Below are 27,169 nucleotides of genomic sequence, written 5' to 3' on the forward strand. Positions count from 1 at the left end.
TAGCACGGGAGCCGTCGGTGACAGCGGCCACCCTCCCTTCCCTCCCTTTAGTTTGGGGTTATTTTTGTGGGGTGTTTTGTGTTTCGGTGCATCCGTGGTCTGCACCTTTACTGTCACGTCCTGACCAGTAAAAGGGGTTGTTTGTTATTGTAGTTTGGTCAGGGCGTGGCAGAGGGTGTTTGGTTTGTGTGTTTCGGGGGGTTTTGGGTTATGTTCTAGTTTTTCTATTTCTATGTTGGTTTTGGTAGGACCTCCAATTAGAAGCAGCTGGTTGTCGTTGCCTCTAATTGGAGGCCATATTTAGTTGGGTTAGTTTTCTCTTGTGTTTTGTGGGTTAGTTTTCTCTTGTGTTTTGTGGGTGGTTGTTTCCTGTATAGTCTGTGCACCTTACGGGACTGTTTTCGTCGTTTGTTTTGTTTAAGTGTTTTTCTTTAATAAAGAAGAAGATAAATATACCCGCTGCAGTTTGGTCCACTACCTACAACAACGCTTGTGACGGGGGGGGGGGGGGGGGGGGCAATGCAAATAGTCTGGGTAGCCAGTTAGGCTTTGGTTTGGGTCGCTACAATATTAACACGATTTCTCCCTTTACTCTCTTCATTCCCAGGTCCTCACGCTCCTCTCATCATCCACTTCTTCCACTCTCTATCTCTTGTGTGTGATTGGTGTTGTGTGTGTGAGCCATGGCCCCCTCTCTGACCACCCTAGGGAAGCTGCCTGTGGTGCGCTGTCGGCTACTGCAGCGCTACGAGCACCAGCCCTTTGTCTCATGCCTGGCCGGCCTCTACGGCTGTCAATGGAGACGCTACCAGAGGACCCGCGCCATGCCGGGAGACTGCTGCTGCAGCAAGGTCAGGGATGTCAGGGGTCAAACAGGGACAGGACGGGGGGATTGAGTTCCCAAGTGAGATCATTTGATGTGAAAAGTTGTTTTTGTTTGTTAAATATCTGGTCATTTCACAGGATGGTTTTATACCCCTGACAGAGACTATACTCACACACACTACTACTACACTGTACTCTCTCTCTCACATGCACATATGCATGCGTGTCCACACACAAGTTCTCTTTCTTTCTCTCCTTCACTCTGTCAATATCTTTCATGTCTTACATAATTTTTACTGTCACAGTTTTACAATCACTGTTTAGCCAGTAAGGAGCTTTTCTTCGCATTCCTCCCTCTCCTCAGAGTTCAAAGTGCATTCCCTCAACTGTATGGAAAGCATTCTATGCAATAAATGCATACATTCAGCCCTTTCAAAGAATAGCACTCTTGTGTTTTGTAAGAGCATTTAAAGGAAAATTCCTTTTAGTATTTGTTTCATTGTTCTACTGTTGATATAGTCCCAAAAATGTTTTGCATGTCAGCAATCAACTTTTCAAGATATATAACTTTCAAAATACAGAAATAGCAGCTGTATTTTGAAAGTTATATATCTTGAAAACTTGATTGCTGACATGCAAAACATTTTTGGGACTATAGCAACAATGGACTAATAGTTTCTGGGTGGAGTTTTCCTTTTAATGCTGCAAAAACTTGCTGTGTGACAGTCCATTGACTAATGTTAGCCCAGGCTTGAGTTGTTTACCTCATATGCCAGGGGAAAACACAAATAGAAGTGAAAAAGGTTTGGCGAAGGTAGTGGCTCTGGCCGTGAATCCCTGCCTTGCCACCAATATGTTGTGGGGTCAATCCTCATCACTGGTAATTACTTGTTAGTGTACATTTCCATGCCAACAGTATATGGGTTATGCATTTGTTATGAAGTCACTATGTGGGACTTATTGGGTTTCTCTCCCCTGCAGTTGGAATGTGCCAGCTTTGCACTCCTCATCGTGACATTCTGTCTCACACTGGTCTTCCTCTACTTCTGGAGTGAAGCTCAGAATGACTACAATGATTTTGACTGGTAGGTCTGACTATTATGGTAGGTCTGACTACAATGTAATGTAAACACAAATCTAAGTATGAACAAGCATTCAAATATATAATGACTCAAACACACACACACACACACACACACACACACACACACACACACACACACACACACACACACACACACACACACACGTGCAAGGCCAGACCACAACTCTGTGGCAGGCAGCAGCGGTAGCAGCAGGAGTATCTCATTGAGATTCAGTGGTGTTCCTGTCAGGAGAATCTCCTCTCCTGCATCACATTAACAACATTACCTCCTACTGTATAGCCACAACTATTGCTATTGACTATTTGAAAAAGTCGCATAAAAAGCTTGCTCTGTTCTTTGCCTCAGGCTGCACACCCTGTTCTCTCATCAAGCGATCATATTTTCACCCATCAGACTATTCTAAATGTAATCTTGTCTTTACTAATATGTAACATTTATTTCGATTTGGAATGGTGCATTATCAAATGAGCAGGAACAGGGGAACAAGGGAACAGGGGCAGGGGGAAAAAGACATGTCATCCGTATGCACTGGAATAGCGAATGGAGGCCACTTTCCCTTAGTTGAAATTATACTGGGTAGGTTCCTCCGGTTTTATAACATAGTGGAGCAGCTGAGAAATTAACTTAAATACAGTAGCAGCTGGGATTCTGCTCTTTTTAGAGGCAACCATCAAAATTCTGCATTCACACAGGATTGTGGACATGTCTGGGCTTATAAGAACACTTCTTTCATTTCACACATCAACCACTGTTTGAGGAGCATGCAGCCTCTTGCTGAGAGACAGGTGATATTCCGCCCAAACTCTGTATGTCATGGGCTCTCCAACCATGATCCTAAAGCTACCCAGTGCTTCATTTGGGACCAAACCAAGAGAAATCTGTACAGGAACATCAATAGTAACAACGAAACATATTTAATTAAACTGTTGACAGGCCCCATCTCTGCACGCTCGAGAAAGAAATAAGAAGCGAGAGGAGGAGATATTCTGTAGCTAAAGGTATTGTCAGCCTATTAATTATGAAAATATAAAAAAGGCCCTATTACTAGGCTATTCAAAATCAAATACAAAATTCACTATAATTGTAGGCTAACTCATTAAACCGACCTGCACAATCAATGAACCAATAGCATCGTCTTGGCCTATACATTCTCTCCCAGACGCATGGATAGAAAGTTTGGAGTGTAGCATAAGGTAACAGTCCATCCAGTATGTGTAATAATACAGTCCACACTCAAAGACGATTACTATAATTTATTTTGTTTTGGAGTATAGGCTAGACCAATTATGTACCAAAGACATCTTAAATGTATGTATTTTGTTATGTTTTTCTGGCATGCGTAATATGCGGTAGGCTATTAGGTTATGTATTGTATAACCGCACAATCATTATTTTAATTCATAATTTTTTTCAGGCTTGGGCTCATATACAGTGCCTTCAGAAAGTATTCACACCCCTTGACTTGTTACAGACTGAATTTATAATTGATTACATTTATATAATTTGTAACTTTCCTACACACAATACCCTATAATGTAAAAGTGGAATTATGTTTTTTAAAATGTTTATAAATTAATTACAAATGAAAGCTGAAATGTCTTGAGTCAAGAAAGTATTCAAACCCTTTGTTATGGCAAGCGCAAGCCTAAATAAGTTCAGGAGTACAAATTTGCTTAAAAAGTCAATGACTCACTCTATGTGCAACAATAGTGCTTAACATGATTTTTGAATGACTACCTCATCTCTATACCACACACATACAATTATTTTGGGGTCCCTCAGTCAAGCAGTGAATTTCAAACACAGATTCAACCACAAAGTCGAGGGAGGTTTTCCAATGCCTCGCAAAGAAGGGCCCCTATTGGTAGATGGGTAAAAATACAAAAGCAGACATTGACTATCCTTTAGAGCATGGTGAAGTTATTAATTACACTTCGGATGGTGTATCAATACACCCAGTCACTACAAAGATACAGGCGTACTTCCTTCCTGCCAGAGAGGAAGGAAACCGCTCAGGGATTTCACAATGAGGTCAATGGTGACTTTAAAACAGTTAGAGTTTAATGGCTGATAGGAGAAAACTTAAGCTGGATCAACAACGTAGCTACTCCACAATACTAACTTAATTGACAGAGTGAAAAGAAGGTAGCCTGTACAGAAGAAAAAGAAAATCCAAAATATGCATCCTGTTTGCAACAAGGCAAATACTGCAAAGAAATGTGGCAAAACAATTCACTTTTTGTCCTGAATAAGAAGTGTTATGTTTGGGGAAAATCCAATACAACACATTACTGAGTACCACTCTCTATATTGTCAAGCATAGTGGTGGCTGCATCATGTTATGGGTATGCCCCCACCATTTCTCCTTCACCCAAATCCAGATAGCTGATGTTCTGAAAGAGCTGTAGAATCTGGACCTATACAAATCAGCCGGGCTAGACAATCTGGACCCTCTCTTTCTAAAATTATCTGCCGAAATTGTTGCAACCCCTATTACTAGCCTGTTCAACCTCTCTTTCGTATGGTCTGAGATTCCCAAAGACTGGAAAGCTGCCGCGGTCATCCCCCTCTTCAAAGTGGGTGACACTCTAGACCCAAACTGCTACAGACCTATATCTATCCTATCCTGTCTTTCTAAGGTCTTCGAAAGCCAACTTAACAAACAGATTACCGACCATTTCGAATCCCACTGTACCTTCTCCGCTATGCAATCTGGTTTCAGAGCTGGTCATGGGTGCACCTCAGCCACGCTCAAGGTCCTAAACATCATCATAACCGCCATTGATAAGAGACATTACTGTGCAGCCGTATTCATCGACCTGGCCAAGGCTTTCGACTCTGTCAATCACCACATTCTTATTGGCACACTCGACAGCCTTGGTTTCCCAAATGATTGCCTCGCCTGGTTTACCAACTACTTCTCTGATAGAGTTCTGGCAGTCTCTATGGGTGTGCCACAGGGTTCAATTCTCGGGCCGACTCTCTTCTCTGTATACATCAATGATGTTGCTCTTGCTGCTGGTGATTCTCTGATCCACCTCTACGCAGACGACACCATTCTGTATACTTCTGGCCCCTCTTTTGACACTGTGTTAACTAACCTCCAGACGAGCTTCAATGCCATACAACTCTCCTTCTGTGGCCTCCAACTGCTCTTAAACGCAAGTAAAACTAAATGCATGCTATTCAATCGATCACTGCCCGCACCTGCTCGCCTATCCAGCATCACTACTCTGGACGGCTCTGACTTAGAATACGTGGGCAACTACAAATACCTGGGTGTCTGGTTAGACTGTAAACTCTCCTTCCAGACTCACATTAAGCATCTCCAATCCAAAATTAAATCTAGAATCGGCTTCCTATATCGCAACAAAGCATCCTTCACTCATGCTGCCAAACATACCCTCGTAAAACTGACCATCCTACCGATCCTCGACTTCGGTGACGTCATCTATAAAATAGCCTCCAACACTCTACTCAACAAACTGGATGCAGTCTATCACAGTGCCATCCGTTTTGTCACCAAAGCCCCATACACTACCCACGATTGCGACCTGTACGCTCTCGTTTTTTGGCCCTCGCTTCATACTCGTCGCCAAACCCACTGGCTACAGGTTATCTACAAGTCTCTGCTAGGTAAAGCCCTCCTTATCTCAGCTCACTGGTCACCATAGCAGCACCCACTCGTAGCACGCGCTCCAGCAGGTATATCTCTCTGGTCACCCCCAAAGCCAATTCCTCCTTTGGTCGTCTTTCCTTCCAATTCTCTGCTGCCAATGACTGGAACGAACTGAAAAAATCTCTGATGCTGGAGACTCATATCTCCCTCACTAGCTTTAAGCACCTGCTGTCAGAGCAGCTCACAGATCACTGCACCTGTACATAGATGGGCTGTTTACAGATGGGCTATCTACCTACCTCATCCCCATACTGTATTTATTTATTTATCTTGCTCCTTTGCACCCCAGTATCTCTACTTGCACATTCGTCTTCTGCACATCTACCATCCCAGTGTTTAATTGCTATATTGTAATTACTTCGCCACCATGGCCTATTTATTGCCTTAACTTACCTCATTTGCACTCACTGTATATAGACCTTTTGTTTTCTTTTGTTCTACTGTATTATTGACTGTATGTTTGTTTATTCCATGTGTAACTCTGTTGTTGTATGTGTCGAATTGCTATGCTTTATCTTGGCCAGGTCGCAGTTGTAAATGTGAACTTGTTCTCAACTAGCCTACCTGGTTAAATAAAGGTGAAATAAAAATCAAATAAAAATGCTTGTAATCGTTAAGGACCAGGGAGTTTTTATAGGATAAAAATACATGGAATTGAGCTAAGCACAGGCAAAATCCTAGGGGAAAATCTGGTTCAGTCTGCTTTCCACCAGACATTGGGAGATTAATTCACCTTTCAGCAGGACAATAACCTAAAATACAAGGCCAAATCTACACTGGAGTTGCTTACCAAGAAGACAGTGAATGTTCCTGAGTGACCGAGTTACAGTTTTGACTAAATCTACTTTAAAATCTATGTCAAGACCTGAAAATGATGTCTAGCAATTATCAACAAACAATTTGACAGAGCTTGAAGAATTTTGAAAAGGATAATGGGCAAATGTTGCACAATCCAGGTGTGGAAAGCTCTTAGAGACTTATCCAGAAAGACTCACAGCTGTAATCGCTGCCAAAGGTGCTTCTACAAAGTATTGACTTGGGTGTGAATACTTATGTAAATTATATATTTCTGTATTTAATTTTCAAAAAATATGTTTTCACTTTGTCATTATGGGGTATTGTGTGTCTGTTTTTAGATGGGTGAAAACAATTATATGTTTAATCCATTTAGAATTCAGGTTGTAACACAACAAAATGTGGAATAAGTCAAGGGGTATGAATATTTTCTGAAGGCTCTGTATAGGCGTATACATAAGCTCTAATATGTGTATAAGTGATCTACATTCAACGTCTTAAATTCTTTAAATTAATCATCACCTTAGAAATAGCTGTCCATTTCATTATTTGGCTTTGAAACAACATCAATTGTGTTGTTTGGAACAACATCCACGACGACCATGTTTTCCAGCTTCAACCTGTTGTTGAACTTCTTTCTTCAAATTGATCATCACAGTGAGGTCAAAAAATGTAGCCTAACAGTGAATTTAAAAACATGACACTGTTGATAAGTGTTTAATATGATTTTTGATTACATTTGCATTGATGTCAGAGTGTTTAGAGGGACAATTGAGCCCTGAGTACCCCCCCCCCCCCACACACACACACACACACACACACACACATCTCCCCTCTCAACTCTCATCGCCATCCTTGCTCTCTCGCTCGCTTGCTTCCTTCCGATTTTCTCTCTCTTTCTCCAGGTTTAACTTTGGGAATCTGGGTTTCTGGTTCCCCTGGTCTGTGGTGTTGCTCGTCATCGCTGCTGCCTTCTTCAGCTACGTCACTCTGCTGCTGGTGAGGGGGGTGTGTGTTTGTTTGTGGGGCTCCACAAGGGGGTTTGGAGGGCAAGCATAAATCAGTCACAGATCAATCTGGGGATCCCCCCAGGGATATACTGTACTATACTGAACCAGAGCTATACTGTACTGTACCAGGGATATACTGTACTATACTGAACCAGAGCTACGTACTGTACCAGGGATATACTGAACCAGAGCTATACTGTACTGTACCAGGGATATACTGTACTGAACCAGAGCTATACTGTACTGTACCAGGGATATACTGAACTATACTGAACCAGAGCTATACTGTACTGTACCAGGGATATACTGAACCAGAGCTGTACTGTACCAGGGATATACTGTACTGAACCAGAGCTGTACTGTACCAGGAATATACTGTACTATACTGAACCAGAGCTATACTGTACTGTACCAGGAATATACTGTACTATACTGAACCAGAGCTATACTGTACTGTACCAGGGATATACTGTATTGCACCAGAGCTATACATCACATTTTATTTGTCACGTGCTGAATATAACAGGTGTAGTAGACCTTACAGTGAAATGCTTACTTACAAGCCCTTAACCAACAATGCAGTTTTAAGAAAATACCTAAAAGTAAGAGATAAGAATAACAAATAATTAAAGAGCAGCAGTAAGTAACAATAGTGGGACTACATACAGGGGTACCGGTACAGAGTCAATGTGCGGGGGCACCGGTGTTGAGGTAATCGAGGTAATATGTACATGTAGGTAGAGTTATTAAAGTGACTATGCATAGATAATAACAGAGTAGTAGCAGTGTGTGGGGGGGGGGGGGGCAATGCAAATAGTCTGGGTAGCCATTTGATTAGATGTTCAGGAGTCTTATGGCTTGGGGGTAGAAGCTGTTTAGAAGCCTCTTGGACCTGGACTTGGCACTCCGGTACTGCCTGCCGTGATAGCAGAGAGAACAGTCTATAACTAAGGTGGCTGGAGTCTTTGGCAATTTTTAGGGCCTTCCTCTGACACCGCCTGGTATAGAGGTCCGGATGGCAGGAAAGCTTGGCCACGGTGATGTACTGGGCCGTACTCACTACCCTCTGTAGTGCCTTGCAGTCGGAGGCCGAGCCGTTACCATACCAGGGAGTGATGCAACCCGTCAGGATGCTCTCGATGGTGCAGCTGTAAAACCGTTTGAGCATCTGAGGACCCATGCCAAATCTTTTCAGTTTCCTGTTGTGCCCTCTTCACGACTGTCTTGGTGTGCTTGTACCATGTTAGTTTGTTGGTGATGTGGACGGAAAGGAACTTGCAGCTCTCAACCTGCTCCACTACAGTCCAGTATATGAGAATGGGGGCGTGCTCGGTCCTCCTTTTCCTGTAGTCCACAATAATTTCCTTTGTCTTGATCACGTTGATGGAGAGGTTGTTGTCCTTGCACCACACAGTCAGGTCTCTGACCTCCTCCCTATAGGCTGTCTCATCGTTGTCGCTGAACAGGCCTACCGCTGTTGTGTCATTGGCCAACTTAATGATGGTGTTTGAGTTGTGCCTGGCCGTGCAGTCATGAGTGAACCGGGAGTACAGGAGGGGACTGAGCACGCACCCCTGAGGGGCCCCCGTGTTGAGGATCAGCATGGCGAATGTGTTGTTACCTACACTTACCACCTGGGGTCGGCCCATGATCCTGGGGTCGGTCCAGGATCCAGTTGCAGAGGGAGGTGATTAGTCCCAAGGTCCTTAGCTTAGTGATGAGAACTGTACTGTATACTTTACCGTACCAGGAATATACTCTACTGTACTGAGCCAGAGCTGTACTGTAACAGGAATATACTGTACTATACTGTACCAGAGCTGTACTGTACCAGGAATATACTGTACTATACTGAACCATAGCTGTACTTTACCAGGGATTTACTGGACTGTACTGAACCAGAGTTATATTTTACTCTACCAGGAATGTACTGTACTATACTGTACCAGGGATGTACTGTACTGTACCAGGGATGTACTGAACCAGAGCTGTACTGAACCAGGAATATACTGTACTGAACCAGAGCTATACTGTACTGTGCCAGGGCTATACTGTACTGAACCAGAGCTATACTGTACTGTACCAGGAATATACTGTACTGTACCAGAGATGTACTGTACCAGGGCTGTACTGTACTGAGCCAGAGCTGTACTGTAACAGGAATATACTGTACTATACTGAACCATAGCTGTACTGTACCAGGGATTTACTGTACTGTACTGAACCAGAGTTATATTGTACTCTACCAGGAATATACTGTACTGAACCAGAGCTATACTGTACTGAACCAGAGCTATACTGTACTGAACCAGAGCTATACTGTACTGAACCGGAGCTGTACTGTACCAGGAATATACTGTACTGAACTGAACCAGAGCTATACTGTACTGTACCAGGAATGTACTGTACTGAACCAGAGCTATACTGTACTGTACCAGGGCTATACTGTACTGAACCAGAGCTGTACTGTACCAGGAATATACTGTACTATACTGTACCAGAGATGTACTGTACCAGGGCTATACTATACTGAACCAGAGCTGTACTGTACCAGGAATGTACTGTACTGAACCAGAGCTTACTGTACCAGGAATATACTGTACCAGGGATATACTGTACTGAACCAGAGCTTTACTGTACCAGGAATATACTGTACCAGGGATATACTGTACCAGGGCTATACTGTACTATACAGTACCAGGGCTATGCTGTACTTAGCTCTCTGATGATCTGTGTGTGTGTGTGTGTGTGTGTGTGTGTGTTTTAATTTGTAGCTGTTGGCTGTGTGTCTGCTGTCAGAGGGACAGAAGCTGTACCTACACTGGGGCCACAAGGTAACGTCCACACGCCTTCCCCTGCCTAATTTCAACTTCCTCTGCCTACTTCTCTATCTCGTGTTTCCTATCCTCACTGTCTCTCCTAGACATCCTCTGCTCTTATAAGCTTTAGAATCATCCCATCCATTTTTCCATGTCTAGATGAAATGTATGACTTTAGCTAGATGAAATTGCTGACTGCCTGGTAGAAGATAAGATTGATGAAATGCTGAATGCTGCAGATTTATGGATAGATCCTGAAAAAATGAAGTGAAAATTAATTGTGCTCAGCTCAGTGCAAAATGAAGTGCTCATTAGTGTGAAAAGGGTAAGGTGCCAATGGTTGTCTGTTGTCCTAACTGTACTGCTCCTCCGGATGTGTTGCCAGATTGGGGTCCTGGTGAGTCTAGCCTTCTCCATTCTGGCCATAGCAGTGCTGTCTGACCTATGTAGCAAAGAGTGGACCACTCTTCTCCTCTCTTTCCAGGTGGGGCCTCCCTTCTTTCTTCTATTATAGTCATCTCTCTCTCTTTATTTCCTCTTTACTTCACCTCCTGCAATATGTTTGTTCTTAATAGGTGACGGCACCATATTTACACGTGGGAGGAGTCTTGCTGATGACACTCCTGTCCTGGCCAATAGCCTTGCATTTCTATGACATCAATAGGAAAGGTGAGACTTGTGATTGAGTAGGTGAGGCTTGTTTGAGCAGCTGTATACATAATATGCTAATTACAGAGTAGAATAAGGCAAATACTGACTTCAAAACTAGGGCAAGCAAGAAAACTTCAGAGGTTTTCTATTTCAACAGTGAACATCTCTGATGTGTGAAACTTTAGGGAGGTTTTCTATCTCAACAGTGATGTCTGCATATAATAAAGAATACATCTGTAGATATTTATGTTCTGTTTAAATATAATTATTTGTTTTACTTATCATTTTTATTCTGGTCTAATTTCTTTAGTCTTGAGGAAATTCACATCAGATTCCATATATCAACCACAAATGAATAACTGTATCCCTTTGTAAACAGTGTGTCTGTGTGTTCCAGTTGGGCAGGCGCTCATCATGGGGCTGTACCTGGCGGTGCTGTGTGCCCTCTACCTGGTGCCCCTGGGCATGTACTCGCCCTGCCTTAAAGAGGAGAGCACTTTGGGCCTCGCACCAGCCCTGATCGGGCACAGAGGGGCACCCATGGTGGGTAGGCCTCATGAGCAACGCCATTAATGCCAACCCATTCTTATCCTTAGCTAAAAACCTATTCCCATCAACACCAACCCATTCTCATCAACTCTTTTCATTACTAACTGACTGCAGGTAGCCTAGTGGTTAGAGCGTTGGGCCAGTAACTGAAAGGTTGCTAGTTTGAAAACCCAAGTGACAAAGTGAAAATGTGACGATTTTCACTTGAGCAAGGTCATACAACTAAGGCTAACCCTGTAAACAACACGTGACGTAGTAGTAGTAGAAGAAGTGTGGTAGTTTGATCATTTATTACCGTTGTCAGTATAAGTCAACTTTTGGGCTGTGTTATTAGCTATCGTGAGATGCGCTAGTTTGCTGAACTGATGTTTGTGCCTGGTATTTATCATCTGTGTCAGTAGTACCTCCTGTTTAGGGTAACCATATGTTCAAATCATTTGTATGTGTGTTATACCCCAGCTTGCGCCAGAGAACACTCTCATGTCCTTTGAGAAGGCGGTGGAGGCTGGAGGGCAAGGTCTAGAGACTGACGTCACCATCAGGTCAGTGGCGGTTGTCCACCCTCCTCACACCTTAATGCTCCGTGTCCATCTAGTTTGGGGATAATCAACTACATTCAGCCGCAGGCCAGTTAGTTTTTTTTCTTGAGTGGATGGTTGTGTCACTAGCCTACACACAATACCCCATAATGTCAAAGTGGAATTATGTTAGACATGTTTACCTATTAATTAAAAACGAAAAGCATAAATGTCTTGAGTCAATAAGTATTCAGGAGTTCAGGAGTAAAAATGTGCTTAACGAGTAACATTATAAGTTGAATGCAACAATGAATCACCATGAGGCCAATTGTGACTTTAAAACAGTTTAATGGCTGTAATAGGAGAGAACTGAGGATGGAGGAACAACATTGTAGTTACTCCACAATGCTAACCTAAATGACAAGAGTGAAAAGAAGCCTGTACATAATACAAATATTCTAAAATATGCATCCTGTTTGCAATAAGGCAATAAATATGCTGGCCTTCTTGGCAGAATTCCTCTGTCCAATGCCTGTCTTCTTTTGCCCATCTTAATAGTTTATTTTCATTGGCCAGTCTGAGATATGGCTTTTTCTTTGCAACTCTGTCTAGAAGGCCAGCATCCCGGAGTCGCCTCTTCACTGTTGACGTTGAGGCTGGTGGTTTTTTGCCTGTACTATTTAATGAAATTGCCAATTGAGGACTTGTGAGGCGTCTGTTTCTCAAACTAGAAACACTAATCAAATCAAACTTTATTTGTCACATGCGCCGAATACAACAACTGTTGTAATGCTTACTTACAAGCCCTTAACCAACAGTGCAGTTCAAGAAGAAGAAAATATTTACCAAGTATATTAAAATCAACAGTGAAGAGGCGACTCCGGGATGCTGTCCTTCTAGGCAGGGTTGCAAAGAAAAATACATATCTCAGACTGGTCAATAAAAATAAAATATTAAGATGAGCAAAAGAACAGACACTGGACATAGGAACTCTGCCTAGAAGACCAGCATCCCGGAGTCGCCTCTTCACTGTTGACATTGAGACTGGTGATGTTGACGTTGAGACTGACATCCGACCCTTTACTCTGTACTTTGTTGAAGCACCTTTGGCAGTGATTAAAGCATCGAGTTTTCTTGGGTGTGATGCTACAAGCTTGCCACAAGCTTGCCACACCTGTATTTGTGGAGTTTCTCCCATTCTTCTCTACAGATCCTCTCAAGCTTTGTCAGGTTGGATGGGGAGCTTTGCTGCACAGTTATTTTCAGGTCTCTCCAGAGCTGTTCGATCGGGTTCAAGTTCGGGCTCTAGCTGGGCCACTCAAGGACATTCAGAGACGTTTAAAAATGTAAATTGAACCTTTATTTAACTAGGCAAGTCAGTTAAGAACAAATTCTTACTTACAATGACGGCCTACCTTGGCCAAACCCGTACGACGCTGGGCCAATTGTGCGCCGCCCTATGGGACTCCAAATCATGGCCGGATGTGATACAGCCTAGATTCGAACCAGGGACTGTAGTTACACCTCTTGCACTGAGATGCATTGCAGTACTCTAGGAAGAGTCTTGGTGGTTCCAAACTACTTCCATTTAAGAATCGAGGCCACTGTGTTCTTGGGGACCTTCAATGCTGCAGAAAGTTTGTACCCTTCCCCAATCTGTGCCTCAACACAATCCTGTCTCGGAGTGCTACAAACAATTTCTTCAACCTCATGGCTTGTTTTTTTCTCTGACATGCACTGTCAACTATGGGACCTTATATAGACAGGTGTGTGCCTTTCCAAATCATGTCCAATCAATTTAATTTACCACAGGTGGACTCCAGTCAAGTTGTAGAAACATCTCAAGGATGATCAATGGAAACAGGAGGCATCTGATCTCAATTTGGGGTGTAATAGCAAAGGGTCTGATACGTATATAAATAAGGTATTTCTGTTTTAATTTTTTATACATTTGCAAACGGTTCTAAAAACCTGCTGTTTTTGCTTTGTCATTATGGGGTATTGTGTGAGGGATTTGTTATTTATTTAATCCATTTTAGAATAAGGCTGTAACGTAACAAATTGTGGAAAAAGTCAAGGGGTCTGAATACTTTCTGAAGACACAGTATATAAACTCAGCAAAAAAAGAAACGTCCTCACTGTCAACTGGTCTTATTTTTAATCAAATTTAACATGTGTAAATATTTGTATGAACATAACAAGATTCAACAACTGAGACATTAACTGAACAAGTTTCACAGACATGCGACTAACAGAAATGGAAGAATGTGTCCCTGAACAAAGGGGGGGTCAAATTCAAAAGTAACAGTCAGTATCTGAGGTAGCCACCAGCTGCATTAAGTACTGCAGTGCAACTCCTCCTCATGGACTGCACCAGATTTGCCAGTTCTTGCTGTGAGATGTTACCCCACTCTTCCACCAAGGCACCTGCAAGTTCCCAGACATTTCTGGGGGGAATGGCCCTAGCCCTCACCCTCCGATCCAACAGGACCTAGACGTGCTCAATGGGATTGAGATCCGGGCTCTTCGCTGGCCATGGCAGAACACTGACATTCCTATCTTGCAGGAAATCACGCACAGAACGAGCAGTATGGCTGGTGGCATTGTCATGCTGGAGGGTCATATCAGGATGAGCCTGCAGGAAGGATACCACATGAGGGAGGAGGATGTCTTCCCTGTAACGCACAGCGTTGAGATTGCCTGCAATGACAACAAGCTCAGTTCGATGATGCTGTGACACACCGCCCCAGACCATGACGGACCCTCCACCTCTAAATTGATCCCGCTCCAGAGTACAGGCCTCGGTGTAACGCTCATTCCTTCGACGATAAACGCAAATCCGACCATCACCCCTGGTGAGACAAAACCACGACTCGTAAGTGAAGAGCACTTTTTGCCAGTCCTGTCTGGTCCAGCTACGGTGGATTTGTGCCCATAGGTGACGTTGTTGCCGGTGATGTATGGTGAGGACCTGCCTTACAACAGGCCTACAAACCCTCAGTCCAGCCTCTCTCAGCCTATTGCGGACAGTCTGAGCACTGATGGAGGGATTGTGCGTTCCTGGTGTAACTCGGGCAGTTGTTGTTGCCATCCTGTCCCGCAGGTGTGATGTTCAGATGTACCGATCCTGTGCAGGTGTTGTTACACATGGTCTGCCACTGCGAGGACGATCATCTGTCCGTCCTGTCTCCCTGTTGCGCTGTCTTAGGTGTCTCACAGTACGGACATTGCAATTTATTGCCCTGGCCACATCTGTAGTCCTCATGCCTCCTTGCAGCATGCCTAAGGCACGTTCACGCAGATGAGCAGGGACCCTGGGCATCTTTCTTTTGGTGTTTTTCAGAGTCAGTAGAAAGGCCTCTTTAGTGTCCTAAGTTTTCATAACTGACCTTAATTGCCTACCGTCTGTAAGCTGTTAGTGTCTTAATGACCGTTCCAGGTTCATAGAACAAGCATGGGAAACCGTGTTTAAACCCTTTACAATGAAGATCTGTGAAGTGATTTGGATTTTTACGAATTCTCTTTGAAAGACCGGGTCCTGAAAAAGGGACGTTTCTTTTTTTGCTGAGTTTATATTGCTCAGAAAGCTTGGGGGAGACAAATAAAATGACGGCCCATGGGCCGCCAGTTGGGGAACCCTGATCTAGTGTACCTAAGCATGTCCCAACATTAGTCTAACTCACCAGTCGTGGGTATTATGAAACAAGCTTGCTATGGAAGGTAAACCCAACATAGCTAGTGAGCTCGTATCATAAGTGAGCCATTGTCATCGGGTTCTTTCCCACGCTAGTCCTGGGCATTTGTATTGGACTTTGACATGCATGAATGAATGAATGAATAAATAAATGATGAAGTACACAGCTCTCTTTGACTGTGAGTCATCTTAATGCACTTCCGTCAACTCCTTAATCGCCAATTCCTTAACCGCCAACTCCTTAACTGCCAATTCCTTAACCTTCAACTCCTTAACTGCCAATTCCTTAACCTTCAACTCCTTAACCGCCAACTCCTTAACCGCCAACTCCTTAACCGCCAACTCCTTAACCGCCAACTCCTTAACCGCCAACTCCTTAACCGCCAACTCCTTAACCGCCAATTCCTTAACCGCCAATTCCTTAACTGTCAAAGCCTTCTCTCGTTGCCATAGCTATGACGGGGTGCCCTTCCTGATGCACGACCACACCCTGAGGAGGACCACCAACGTGCAGGAGGTGTTCCCCGACCGGACGGACGCCCCTGCGGCCATGTTCACCTGGGGGGAGCTGGAGACCCTCAACGCCGGGGCCTGGTTCCTACATGTGAGTCACCAACTGCCACCGCACCGCACCTCAGTAAGACTCATGGGGCACTACAGAGACGCGGAAATGAAGCCTAGTCTTGAACTGCTTTTTTAATAAAGATCATGATCATTTGGCTTCATGGACATGGTATGATGGGAAACCAGGGCATGTTTGTGTCCATTGATAGTAGCTAGGACAACATAATAAGATGACGGATAGGGAAGTTATTGACATTTTGACAATACATCAACGTACTATCGATGGGGGATGGGAGGTTATCAATTGCACAACCCCATGCTTTATGGAATACAATGTGATATTACATTGTCAATATGATTGACCATTATGCCAAAGCATTCTGTATACTGACTGTCTCTCTGCCCCTGGTGGTTCTGCAGCGTGACCCGTTCGGCACGGCTTGGTCTCTGGGTACCGAGGACCGGGCGCAGGCGCAGAACCAGTCTGTTTGCACCTTCAGGGACTTTCTGGAGCTGGCTTCGCAGAGAGGCAAACAGGTTATCTTTGACCTCTACCGGCCCCCTAAGGGACACCCCTACAGGGACACCTGGATCACACGCACCCTGGAGGTCATCCAGAACGAGTCTTCCATCCAATCACACCAGGTGAGGGAGATGTTATAACATTTTAATTATTTAGCAGGCACTCTTATCCAGAGCGATTTAGAGGAGCAATTAGGGTTAAATGCCTTGCTCAAGGGCACATTGGCAGGTTTTTCAACTAGTCAGCTCAGGGATTTGAACCAGTGACCTTTTGGTTACTGGCCTACACTCTTAAGCTTTTAACTGCTAGGCTACCTGCCATTCTGATGTGTGTCCTCACTGACGTGATGTTGATCTTATAAATAGGAGTAGGGTGAAGCTGCCCCTAGAAACTGATCTTGGGTCAGTTTTACATTTTCTCTACTAATGGTTAAGGTTAGGTTTGTGGGAGGGGAAGCTGGGATTATCGATCCTATATTTTTTTTTTACTTGGGAATGAAGCTGTTTATGGGATATTTTGATTACATTGGTAACACTGTAAATACAAAAGGTTGTAATGCTGAGGTTAGTGTTTAGAGTTAATGATGTGTATTGTGTGTGTGTGTGTGTCAGGTGTTGTGGCTGCCCTCAGACTTGCGGAGCCTGGTCCAGCAGCTGGACCCTGACCTCCAGCATACCTCGGCGTCCCGGGCTCCAGTTGAGGAGCTCCAGCAGAATCACATTGTCCAACTCAACCTGCACTATAGCTCCATGTCCGCAGAGATGATAATGTGTGTGTGTGGTAGTGTGTGTGTGTCTTTGCATGAAATGGGTGTGTGTGTATGTGTGCGCATATTAACTGTGTGTGTGTGTGTGTGTGTTGTATTCCTCCCTCAGTGAGTATGCAGCGGCCAACATCAGCACCAACCTGTATGTGATCAGCCAGTTGTGGCTCTACTCTCTGGCCTGGTGCACTGGGGCTCAGTCTGTCACCACCAATGCTCTACAGTTCCTCAACAACCTCAATAGACCCCTCTTCCTTATGGTGAGAATAACCTCACCAGACCCCTCTTCCTTATGGTGAGAATAACCTCACCAGGCACCTCTTCCTTATGGTGAGAATAACCTCACCAGGCACCTCTTCCTTATGGTGAGAATAATCTCACCAGACCCCTCTTTCTTATGGTGAGAATAATATCCTCACCAGACCCCTCTTCCTTATGGTGAGAATAATATCCTCACCAGACCCCTCTTCCTTATGGTGAGAATAATATCCTCACCAGACCCCTCTTCCTTATGGTGAGAATAATATCCTCACCAGACCCCTCTTCCTTATGGTGAGAATAATATCCTCACCAGACCCCTCTTCCTTATGGTGAGAATAATATCCTCACCAGACCCCTCTTTCTTATGGTGAGAATAATATCCTCACCAGACCCCTCTTTCTTATGGTGAGAATAATATCCTCACCAGACCCCCTTTCTTAAGGTGAGAATAATATCCTCACCAGACCCCCCTTTCTTATGGTGAGAATAACCTCACCAGGCACCTCTTCCTTATGGTGAGAATAACCTCACCAGGCACCTCTTCCTTATGGTGAGAATAACCTCACCAGGCACCTCTTCCTTATGGTGAGAATAACCTCACCAGGCACCTCTTCCTTAAGGTGAGAATAATCTCACCAGGCACCTCTTCCTTAAGGTGAGAATAACCTCACCAGGCACCTCTTCCTTATGGTGAGAATAATCTCACCAGGCACCTCTTCCTTAAGGTGAGAATAACCTCACCAGGCACCTCTTCCTTATGGTGAGAATAATCTCACCAGGCACCTCTTCCTTATGGTGAGAATAATCTCACCAGGCACCTCTTCCTTAAGGTGAGAATAACCTCACCAGGCACCTCTTCCTTATGGTGAGAATAATCTCACCAGACCCCCTTTCTTAAGGTGAGAATAATATCCTCACCAGACCCCTCTTTCTTATGGTGAGAATAACCTCACCAGGCACCTCTTCCTTATGGTGAGAATAACCTCACCAGGCACCTCTTCCTTAAGGTGAGAATAACCTCACCAGGCACCTCTTCCTTAAGGTGAGAACAACAACCTAGGACCAATACTACTGCATCCCAATAATCTTTCCTTCCTCTGGAAGTATTGCACTTGTTCTCTACTCTCCACAAATGTAAAAGCATTGGCTTGATGTAAGCATGAGCTACAGGGAGTTTCCACCATACTGGTATTTATTTTCCCAGTAATTTTCTTTTAAATCTATGAAGGGAAGTGAACAAGTGCACGCTTTGGGAGAAATAAACGATTTATTGTGACGCCGGGCCCAAATGCAGCCTTACTGAAATTGATTGGATTGGTGAAAGGAATACTCCTAGACACAATGGTTGTCTGTCTTTCTCTTTCAGACTCCAGATGAGTACAATCTGATGTGGGTCCTCACCGACGTGGTGTCCTTCACCATCATCTTCATCATCTTCATCTTCCACTGGTGAGTGAGCCCACTAGAATGCAGAGTGCGAGGGTCGTCGTAAGGTGTATTTTGATATGTCTACGTACAAAACGTAGATTGATTGTGTCAAATTGAAGCTTCGGATGAACGTCAGTCTGTTTTGTAATGAATAGTGATGTCACTTCCTGTGGCGATGACTGTAACTGTGTTGATGACAGGTGGCGAGAACAACGCCTGGCTTTCTTTTCGGGCAGCAAACCCACACTAGAACATGGCACCTACATCAAGTTCAGGACAGGTGAGTTGGAAGTTGTCTGTAGGAGTCACCCTGTTTCTTTCCCATGGCAAGCTTTGATTACATGATACACACACACACACACATACCCTATATAGGCTTAAAACAGAGACTGAGCAAGAGGACAAGTACATTAGAGTTTCTAGTTTGAGAAACAGACGCCTCACAAGTCCTCAATTCATTAAATTGTAACCGCAAAACACGAGTCTCAACGTCAACAGTGAAGAGGCAACTCCGGGATGCTGGTCTTCTAGGCAGAGTTGCAAAGAAAAAGCCATATCTCAGACTGGCCAATAAAAAATTAACAAAAGAACAGACACTGGACAGAGGAATTCTGTCTAGAAGGCCAGCATCCCAGAGTTGCCTCTTCACTGTTGACGTTTAGACTGGTGTTTTGCGGGTACTATTTAATGAAGCTGCCAGTTGAGGACTTGTGAGGTGTCTGTTTCTCAAACTAGACACTCTAATGTACTTGTCCTCTTGCTCAGTTGTGCACCGAGGCCTCCCACTCCTCTTTCTATTCTGGTTAGAGCCAGTTTGCGTTGTTCTATGAAGGGAGTAGTACACAGCATTGTACGAGATCTTCAGTTTCTTGGCAATTTCTCGCATTGAATAGCCTTCATTTCTCAGAACAAGAAGAGACTGACGGGTTTCAGAAGAAAGTACTTTGTTTCTGGCCATTTTGAGCCTGTAATCGAACCCACAAATGCTGATGCTCCAGATACTCAACTAGTCTAAAGAAGGCCAGTTTTATTGCTTTTTTAATGAGCACAACAGTTTTCAGCTGTGCTAACATTGCAAAATAGTTTTCTAATGATCAATTACCGTAAATTCCGGACTATAAGCCGCAACCTTTTTCCCAGGCTTTGAACCTCGCGGCTTAAACAATGACGCGGCTAATATATGGATTTTTCCCGCTTTCAATTTAAAAAAAACATTCTGTGACGTACTCAGTTTTTTGGCGGCATGAAGCTTTCATTAGACCAATGAAATTGCTGAACGGGTTAAGGTCAAACAACTTTTTTGTTTACTGTTTAGATTAAATTGAGCGCTCTCAAACTTCCCATCATTCTGATTACGGTAGTCATTTTGTCACCCTCATGGCAAAGACACGGAGAAATGCATATGATGCCGCTTTCAAGTTGAAGGCGATTGATCTGGCTGTTGGAAAAGGAAATAGAGCTGCTGCACGGGAGCTTGGTCTTAATGAGTCGATGATAAGACATTGGAAACAGCAGCGTGAGGAATTGACTCAGTGCAAAAAGACAACTAAAGCTTACTGCTCATTTTTTATTTTTTGTTACAAGCCGTGTTTCGTTAAAGCCTATTTATTTTTGTTACAAGCCGTGTTTCGTTAAAGCCTGTTTATTTTTGTTACAAGCCGTGTTTCGTTAAAGCCTGTGTAAAGTTAATTTGTTTCAATGTACCGGTAGGCACCTGCGGCTTATTTATGTTCAAAATAATACTTTTTTTTTAAATTCAGTGGGTGCGGCTTATAGTCCGGAAATTACGGTAGCCTTTTAGAATGATAAACTTGGATTAGCTAACACAATGTGCCATTGAAACACAGGAGTGATGTTTGCTGATAATGGGCCTCTGTAGATATTCCATAAAAAATCTGCCGTTTCCAGCTACAATAGTCATTTACAAAATTAACAATGTCTACGCTGTATTTCTGATCAATTTGATGTTATTTTAATGGACAGAATTTGCTTTTCTTTCAAAAACAAGGACATTTCTATGTGACCCCAAACTTTTGAACGGTAGTGTATATCATATATATCAATGACCTTTGTCAACCACTAACTCCTGACCTCACCCCCTGACAGATGTGTGGTCCGTCTCCAGTGTCAACATCCTGGGAGAGCCCGCTCGAAGCCCGCTGGCCACTGAGCCTAACTTGGCAACCGTCTCAGAGCACTGATAACCAATCAATCAACCTCCTCTGTGAGGCTCAGTTGAAGCAAACCACTCCTCACTCTCCCTTTCAACTTGGCAACTTCCCGGACCCCAAACTGGCAACTCACCAGAATCGACCCAACCTGGAAACCCAGGACATTACTGGAAACCGAGAGCACAACCTGGCAACCCCCTGTAGATTTGTGTGAGAGAATGAGACACAAAGAGAATGAGAAATAGTTAAATGGTGTGAGTGAGGCCTATCGGAGCTGTAGGTGGTGCTGATGTGTCACTTGCAGAAGGGATTTCATTGGATAGATAATAATCCTTAAGACAGGGCTGCCCAACTCTCTTCCTGGAGGTTGGGTTTTCAGTTCAACCCTAATTTAACACACCTGATTCTACTAATTAGCTGCTCAACAAGACCTTAACTAGCTGAATCAATAGGGTTGGACTGAAAGTAGGGTTGGACTGAAAACATACAGGACAAGTAGATCTCTAGGAAGAGGGTTGGGCAGCCCTGCCTTAAGTCAAATGTGACTGAAGAACAGCCCAGACAACCACAAGGATCAACCGACTCATTGTTCATACTACAGACACCATCTGGTGGTGGGAAGAGATTACTACACTATTGAACCAGGTCCTTTGAGATGTATTACTTACTCACTGAATTAATATAACAAGAAAAGTGACTGTCCGCTGTAGATATTCTCAACTTGTATTACCCTCCATTGTCCATAGGTTCCTTTCCATTTCAGCAGCCACTGCAGTGTTGAGTTACGTGAACCACAAATGCTTGACCATTTTGTTAGTGTGTGAGAGTAGTGGTCGATAAGATGTGTGAATATGACCAGACCGGGGTTCAATTAGTATGTGTTTGTTTTCTTTTGAAATACTTTAGCTGTGCTTGATTGCCCTTTCCTGGCATAAGGGAACCAATGAAGAAGTCCCAAAAAATGCACTCTGCCCATCTGGGATCTGGCACTCCAATCAAACTGTCTCAAGCTTCGTTTATACCTGCCGCTTACAGGCATCCTGTGTCCTGGTCTTGTCCACATTCAGATTGTGCCCAGATTTTCAGTCTACACATGGTATTAAAATGTATCTTATGTGACCAGATTTCCTGGTCATTCCCTGTAAGTCAATTATTTGACAGATATTCTTTCAGAATTGTTTATTTATTCACATATTGATGCCATAAAGCAATGGTCCCACCTGTGAATGGTTTTAGAGAGTGGGGTAATGATGATTTAAATGATTTCACTGTCCAGATCTGTCTACACTTGTAAGGCTGCGTTTAGATAGGAAGCCCAAATCGGATCTTTTTTTCCACTAATTGGTGTTTTGACCAATCAGATCAGCTCTTTTTACCTATAATTGGGCAACATTTCAGAATTGGGCTGCCTATCTAAATGCAGCCTGCGTGCCTGAGGCCGTGTCTAGACTTGACAGTTCATGCAGGTTTAGTATTCTGATCATAGAGTTCTGATCATGGAATTCCAAACGCGTCATGCGTCTACACCTACATTGAAATATGTCTACCGTGTCCGGATTCCCTTTTCCCGCGCTATATTCAAATGCCAGTATGCATTCTACAAACGATGGAATAGGGATAATATGATAGCTACTGCCATCAGTCGTGTTAACTACTGTAGCTAGCTAGCCAGCAAGCAACGCAAAATGAATTGCAAACGGATTAGCATAACACTGGCCAAAAAAAAACAACGTTATAATGAAAAGGTCCCAAAAGACAGGTTTTCTGGAGACTTGTGGGAGGAGTGCTGATGACGTTACCCATTGTATGCACTTTCAGCAGCCTGATACGTCCAGACTGAGGAGAAATCCGCCTCCTGAAGTGGTGAGCCAGATCTGAACACAATCAGACCACAAAGCGACATTTGTGCATCTAGAGACCCATCTTTTCAATGCGATCTTCCTATTCTGATAGCAGAAGTCATGTAAGTGTCAAGTGTAGACACGACCTGACTACCTCCGGAGGTGGGCAGGAACATCTGATCACAATGTATTTTGATTGTCAACACCTGTTTGAAAATGTGGACACAATCAGAATATGGAGAAGATCAGAACAAAGGACGCATGTTGGAACCAGGTATAAACAGCGCTGAAGTATCACAAATAAAAATGAGTACTATTAGAACTGCAGTTTGGATATGACATGATAATCCTCTTTTTATGTCTGGAGATAAATTAATGTGTTTGAGTGGTTGTGGTCAATGTTTATAAGTACTTATCACTTTATTGAGCATAAGGCATTGTAACGAGGTGACGTCCATAGAACTTTGCAACTTATAATCACTGCAACGACAAGTGACCTATAGAGAACAATTACACTGTATTTCCACGGTCCATATATCTATATATTTTATATGGTTCATATTGAGGTCATTGTTTTTAACAAATTTGTTTAGACTTTTCAACACAAATGAAAATCCTTCTGGCAAGGAAAAAAAAAAGCAAATGTACAATATTTTGTCCTTTTAGCCAAATTATAGCAGAACTCTTACACCTCTCTTCAGTTGATTGTGCCTCAGCTTTACTGTGCAGTGTTGTCAAATCAATGTTAAGAATACCAACTTCAGCTCTGGTAGCTGAAAGACAGTTTTTCTAGTAATGATTATGAAACCTGTTAGATTTCTTTATGACTGACAACATATTGATGAGTAACTCAGCGCCACCGCAGCTTTGTGATAAGGGGCAGCCTTTAAATCACTGTACAAAGCCTTAGGAATACCTAGGAAAAAAGTATGTTTAGCCAAAGAATCACAGTATGAGATATCAGTCTGATTTGTCATCTGCGTACGACACCTGTAGTGTTAACTTGGTTGTAAGATCGTTATAGAAAGTAGAATTATCTGTTTACAGTTCTATCATTCTGTTACAATCAGAAGAGTATCATATTAAAATAGTCTAAAAGTAGAGCTCAGTTGGTGGTGATAGCCATTGTATTTTGCATAAGCCCATTTCGCTATGACATCATTGTAAACTATGTTGTTTTTTTTGCATAAACATTCAGAAGTTAACTTAACTGTTTTGTTACATTTTTGTCGCTTTGAGCGTAAAATGCACACATGTTGTTTTCTCATTATGAAATTATGTGATAGTGAAATAGGCTCATTCATCTTTTGGGGTGATGAACATTAGGCATGAAAGGAAATATTTGTAATTTCTTTATTGATACCAAAATATTTGGTGTCATGGACCAACATTTAAAAAACAGGAACAATTTGGCCTAAATGAATATCCACTATACAGAACGGTGCACAACAATAATGTCACTGAGATTACATTTTAAGGTAGACTAAGCAATTTGACATCACCATACACAGTTGGGTGACTTCCTGTTTACAGACATCAACAATAACATAACTTTAATATGCCAAAACTGCCACCATTAAGAGACAATAATAACAGTCCTGACATTTTTGTTGTTCATTTCTGTATGTAGATTATATTTTGTCTATGATGATGTCATAACAGAGTTGACCTTTAATACTTAAAAATCCTTGATTTGATCCACAATTTTTTTTAAAGACAAGTCATATGGACCGGGAGTCTTTATTTACAGAATACATTTTCTTCAATGATTAATTCATTAGGCAAACAGCTAAATATGTGCTTGTTAGAAATATCACATGATTAAATATTGTCAACTTTCCACTAAATGTTTTTACAGTGATGTGGTATACACACTGTATGCAAAGTCCTAGAAACAGCTAATGTCCAGAGGTCAATCTGACTGTTCTCATCAAATATACTTCATTAATACATCAAATGTACTAAAAACACTGATCAGGTATTCAAAAAAAGTATTTAGCCTGCCTGCGACAATGATGAGGGCCAATTTTGAATTAAACTCTAAAACAATATAATGCAATGATTACACATGATATCTATAGTATGGACAAGCCATAGTTTTATAGGTTTAGGTCCAACATTTATAAATCACATTATTGGACATTTTACGATCAAATGCTTTGCATAAAAACATTTTCTAAACAAAGCTCTTGATTAGTTGCCATGTAAAAAGTTGTAATCGTTGGTTGTGCATTTGGGTCAAGTAAAGGCAATTGGTGATTGTTAAGACAGGACCCAAGATATAAACCAACATCTGACAATAAGTCAAAACATTGTCATGGCCAAAACATAAATCAAACATTTAAAATCGTCACCGTATCTACCGACAATGCAAAAAGAGTATTCTTGACGCAATACTGCTATCATGCCTCCATCCCTATAACCAACGATCTATGTACATTTCTGTAACACAGTAGTGTGTGGAGATGCATGATTTCCAATGTCTCTCAGACTTTGCTGCGAGATGTTGCATCAACGTCGTGTCTGTAGTGCTGAGATTAACAGTATCTGTACAATAGACTATTAGACCAGAGGTTCTCAAGCTCCTGTCCTTCCCACTCTCTTTGGGAAGGACAGGAGCTTTTCCTTCCCACTCTCTGTCAAGTGCGTGTGTGTGTGTGTGTGTGCGTGCGTGCGTGCGTGCGTGTGTGCGTCCGTGCGTGCGTGTGTGTATGCATGTAATTGATTTAGCATGTTATGGAGGAAGGGTTGTATTTATCCCTCTATGTTTTAATGAAACCGTGTGATAGATCACAAAGCCCTCGAGGCCTACACTAATACACTCAACAGCGGGATCGATGACTTTACAGATCACTTGATGTTGCCACGGGAACCGCGCTGTTTGGTCATGGTGGTCAGCATCTGGCTGATGTAAGAGGTCAGGAGGTCGTCCATCTTGTAGCCCTGTGGTCACACAGACAAACAAACCAGTTCAAAGGTACATAAATGCCTTGCAATATTTCATTGCAGAATATGAATCAGACGTGTTCAAATAGTAGTATTTGTTTTCTGTCAAATACGTCAGAGTGCGCTTGATTGAGCTTGCCTGGTGCAATGGAGCCAATGGAGTATTCCCAAAAGTGAAAATCTGCCCAACTGTCACTCCAAACAGGCCCTATTAAACACTCAGCATTTGAACCCAGATCTGCTGGCATTTATTATTTAAAAGTTCGACAAAGCTACAGAACCACACATGTATACCATTGAAAAGGCTTTTCTATCTGCATACAGGCTAATTTCAGGCTAAGACCATGACTGCGACTTTTGACCACATGACACTTGCACTCTTATCAAGTCTGGCATCAACATCATCAAATCATCTAGTCTAACTGCAGTGGGTTGCCAAAAGCACCAGTCTCCTCCATGAGCAGACACACTCCGTTGAAAGGGAATCTGTAGCCTACAAGATGGAATGAACAAATTATTCAATAAACCCTTCATATATAAAAGCCGATATTTCACCTACATTTACATTACATTTTAGACCCTCAATATTTATTGGAAAGTAGCATCAAGATCACCGTGCACTTTCACCAACCTGTGAAGTTGATCATAACTTATTTAATCTGTAGCCTAATAAACTGCATGTTGTCCCAAGTCGTAGTAAGAGGACCACACACCATATCATTGTGACTCCAAGTTTACTTCAATATGATGGTTATTATATCAATATTTACGCCTAAAGGCATTTCCACCGCCATTTCTTGCATAATAAATTTTACAGACACAAAAAGATCCCACCATGTCGAACAAACAAATGACAAACAAAATAATTATCTGTTGGCATTTATAATATTGTACCAAAACTTCCTGTTCCCATCACAGCTGTTGTGATTTTTTAAAATATTTTTTTACTTGCATAAAAACTGTGGATGGGAACGTGGTTATAGTAAGTCAATATTTCCTCAATTAAGTAATTATGAGCAAAGTCAA

The 27,169-nt window shown here is 42.7% G+C and overlaps 2 protein-coding genes across 2 annotated transcripts in view; one reads left to right on the top strand and one right to left on the bottom strand.

Annotated features, from left to right (window-relative positions):
* LOC106603710 (glycerophosphodiester phosphodiesterase domain-containing protein 5) overlaps positions 1-22,588 on the top strand; it is a 28,554-nt gene extending 5,966 nt beyond the window's left edge. The window contains exons 2-16 of the mRNA XM_014197718.3: positions 608-851; positions 1,807-1,910; positions 7,311-7,404; positions 10,190-10,249; positions 10,620-10,718; positions 10,810-10,903; positions 11,283-11,428; positions 11,894-11,976; positions 16,100-16,250; positions 16,631-16,855; positions 17,345-17,502; positions 17,609-17,756; positions 19,124-19,206; positions 19,386-19,465; positions 21,292-22,588. Of these exons, the coding sequence (XP_014053193.1) occupies positions 684-851; positions 1,807-1,910; positions 7,311-7,404; positions 10,190-10,249; positions 10,620-10,718; positions 10,810-10,903; positions 11,283-11,428; positions 11,894-11,976; positions 16,100-16,250; positions 16,631-16,855; positions 17,345-17,502; positions 17,609-17,756; positions 19,124-19,206; positions 19,386-19,465; positions 21,292-21,386 (1,788 nt within the window). The 5' untranslated portion in view covers positions 608-683 and the 3' untranslated portion in view covers positions 21,387-22,588. The remainder of the gene's footprint in view (positions 1-607; positions 852-1,806; positions 1,911-7,310; positions 7,405-10,189; positions 10,250-10,619; positions 10,719-10,809; positions 10,904-11,282; positions 11,429-11,893; positions 11,977-16,099; positions 16,251-16,630; positions 16,856-17,344; positions 17,503-17,608; positions 17,757-19,123; positions 19,207-19,385; positions 19,466-21,291) is intronic.
* Positions 22,589-24,536: 1,948 nt separating this feature from the next.
* The window catches only part of LOC106603713 (unconventional myosin-VIIa), an 80,968-nt gene continuing 78,335 nt past the window's right edge, over positions 24,537-27,169 (bottom strand). Inside the window, exon 50 of the mRNA XM_014197732.3 lies at positions 24,537-26,140. Coding sequence (XP_014053207.3) covers positions 26,048-26,140 — 93 coding nt within the window. The 3' untranslated portion in view covers positions 24,537-26,047. The remainder of the gene's footprint in view (positions 26,141-27,169) is intronic.

Source organism: Salmo salar, chromosome 04 (assembly GCF_965601325.2).
Source record: "Salmo salar chromosome 04, fSalSal1, whole genome shotgun sequence".
Taxonomy (NCBI): domain Eukaryota; kingdom Metazoa; phylum Chordata; class Actinopteri; order Salmoniformes; family Salmonidae; genus Salmo; species Salmo salar.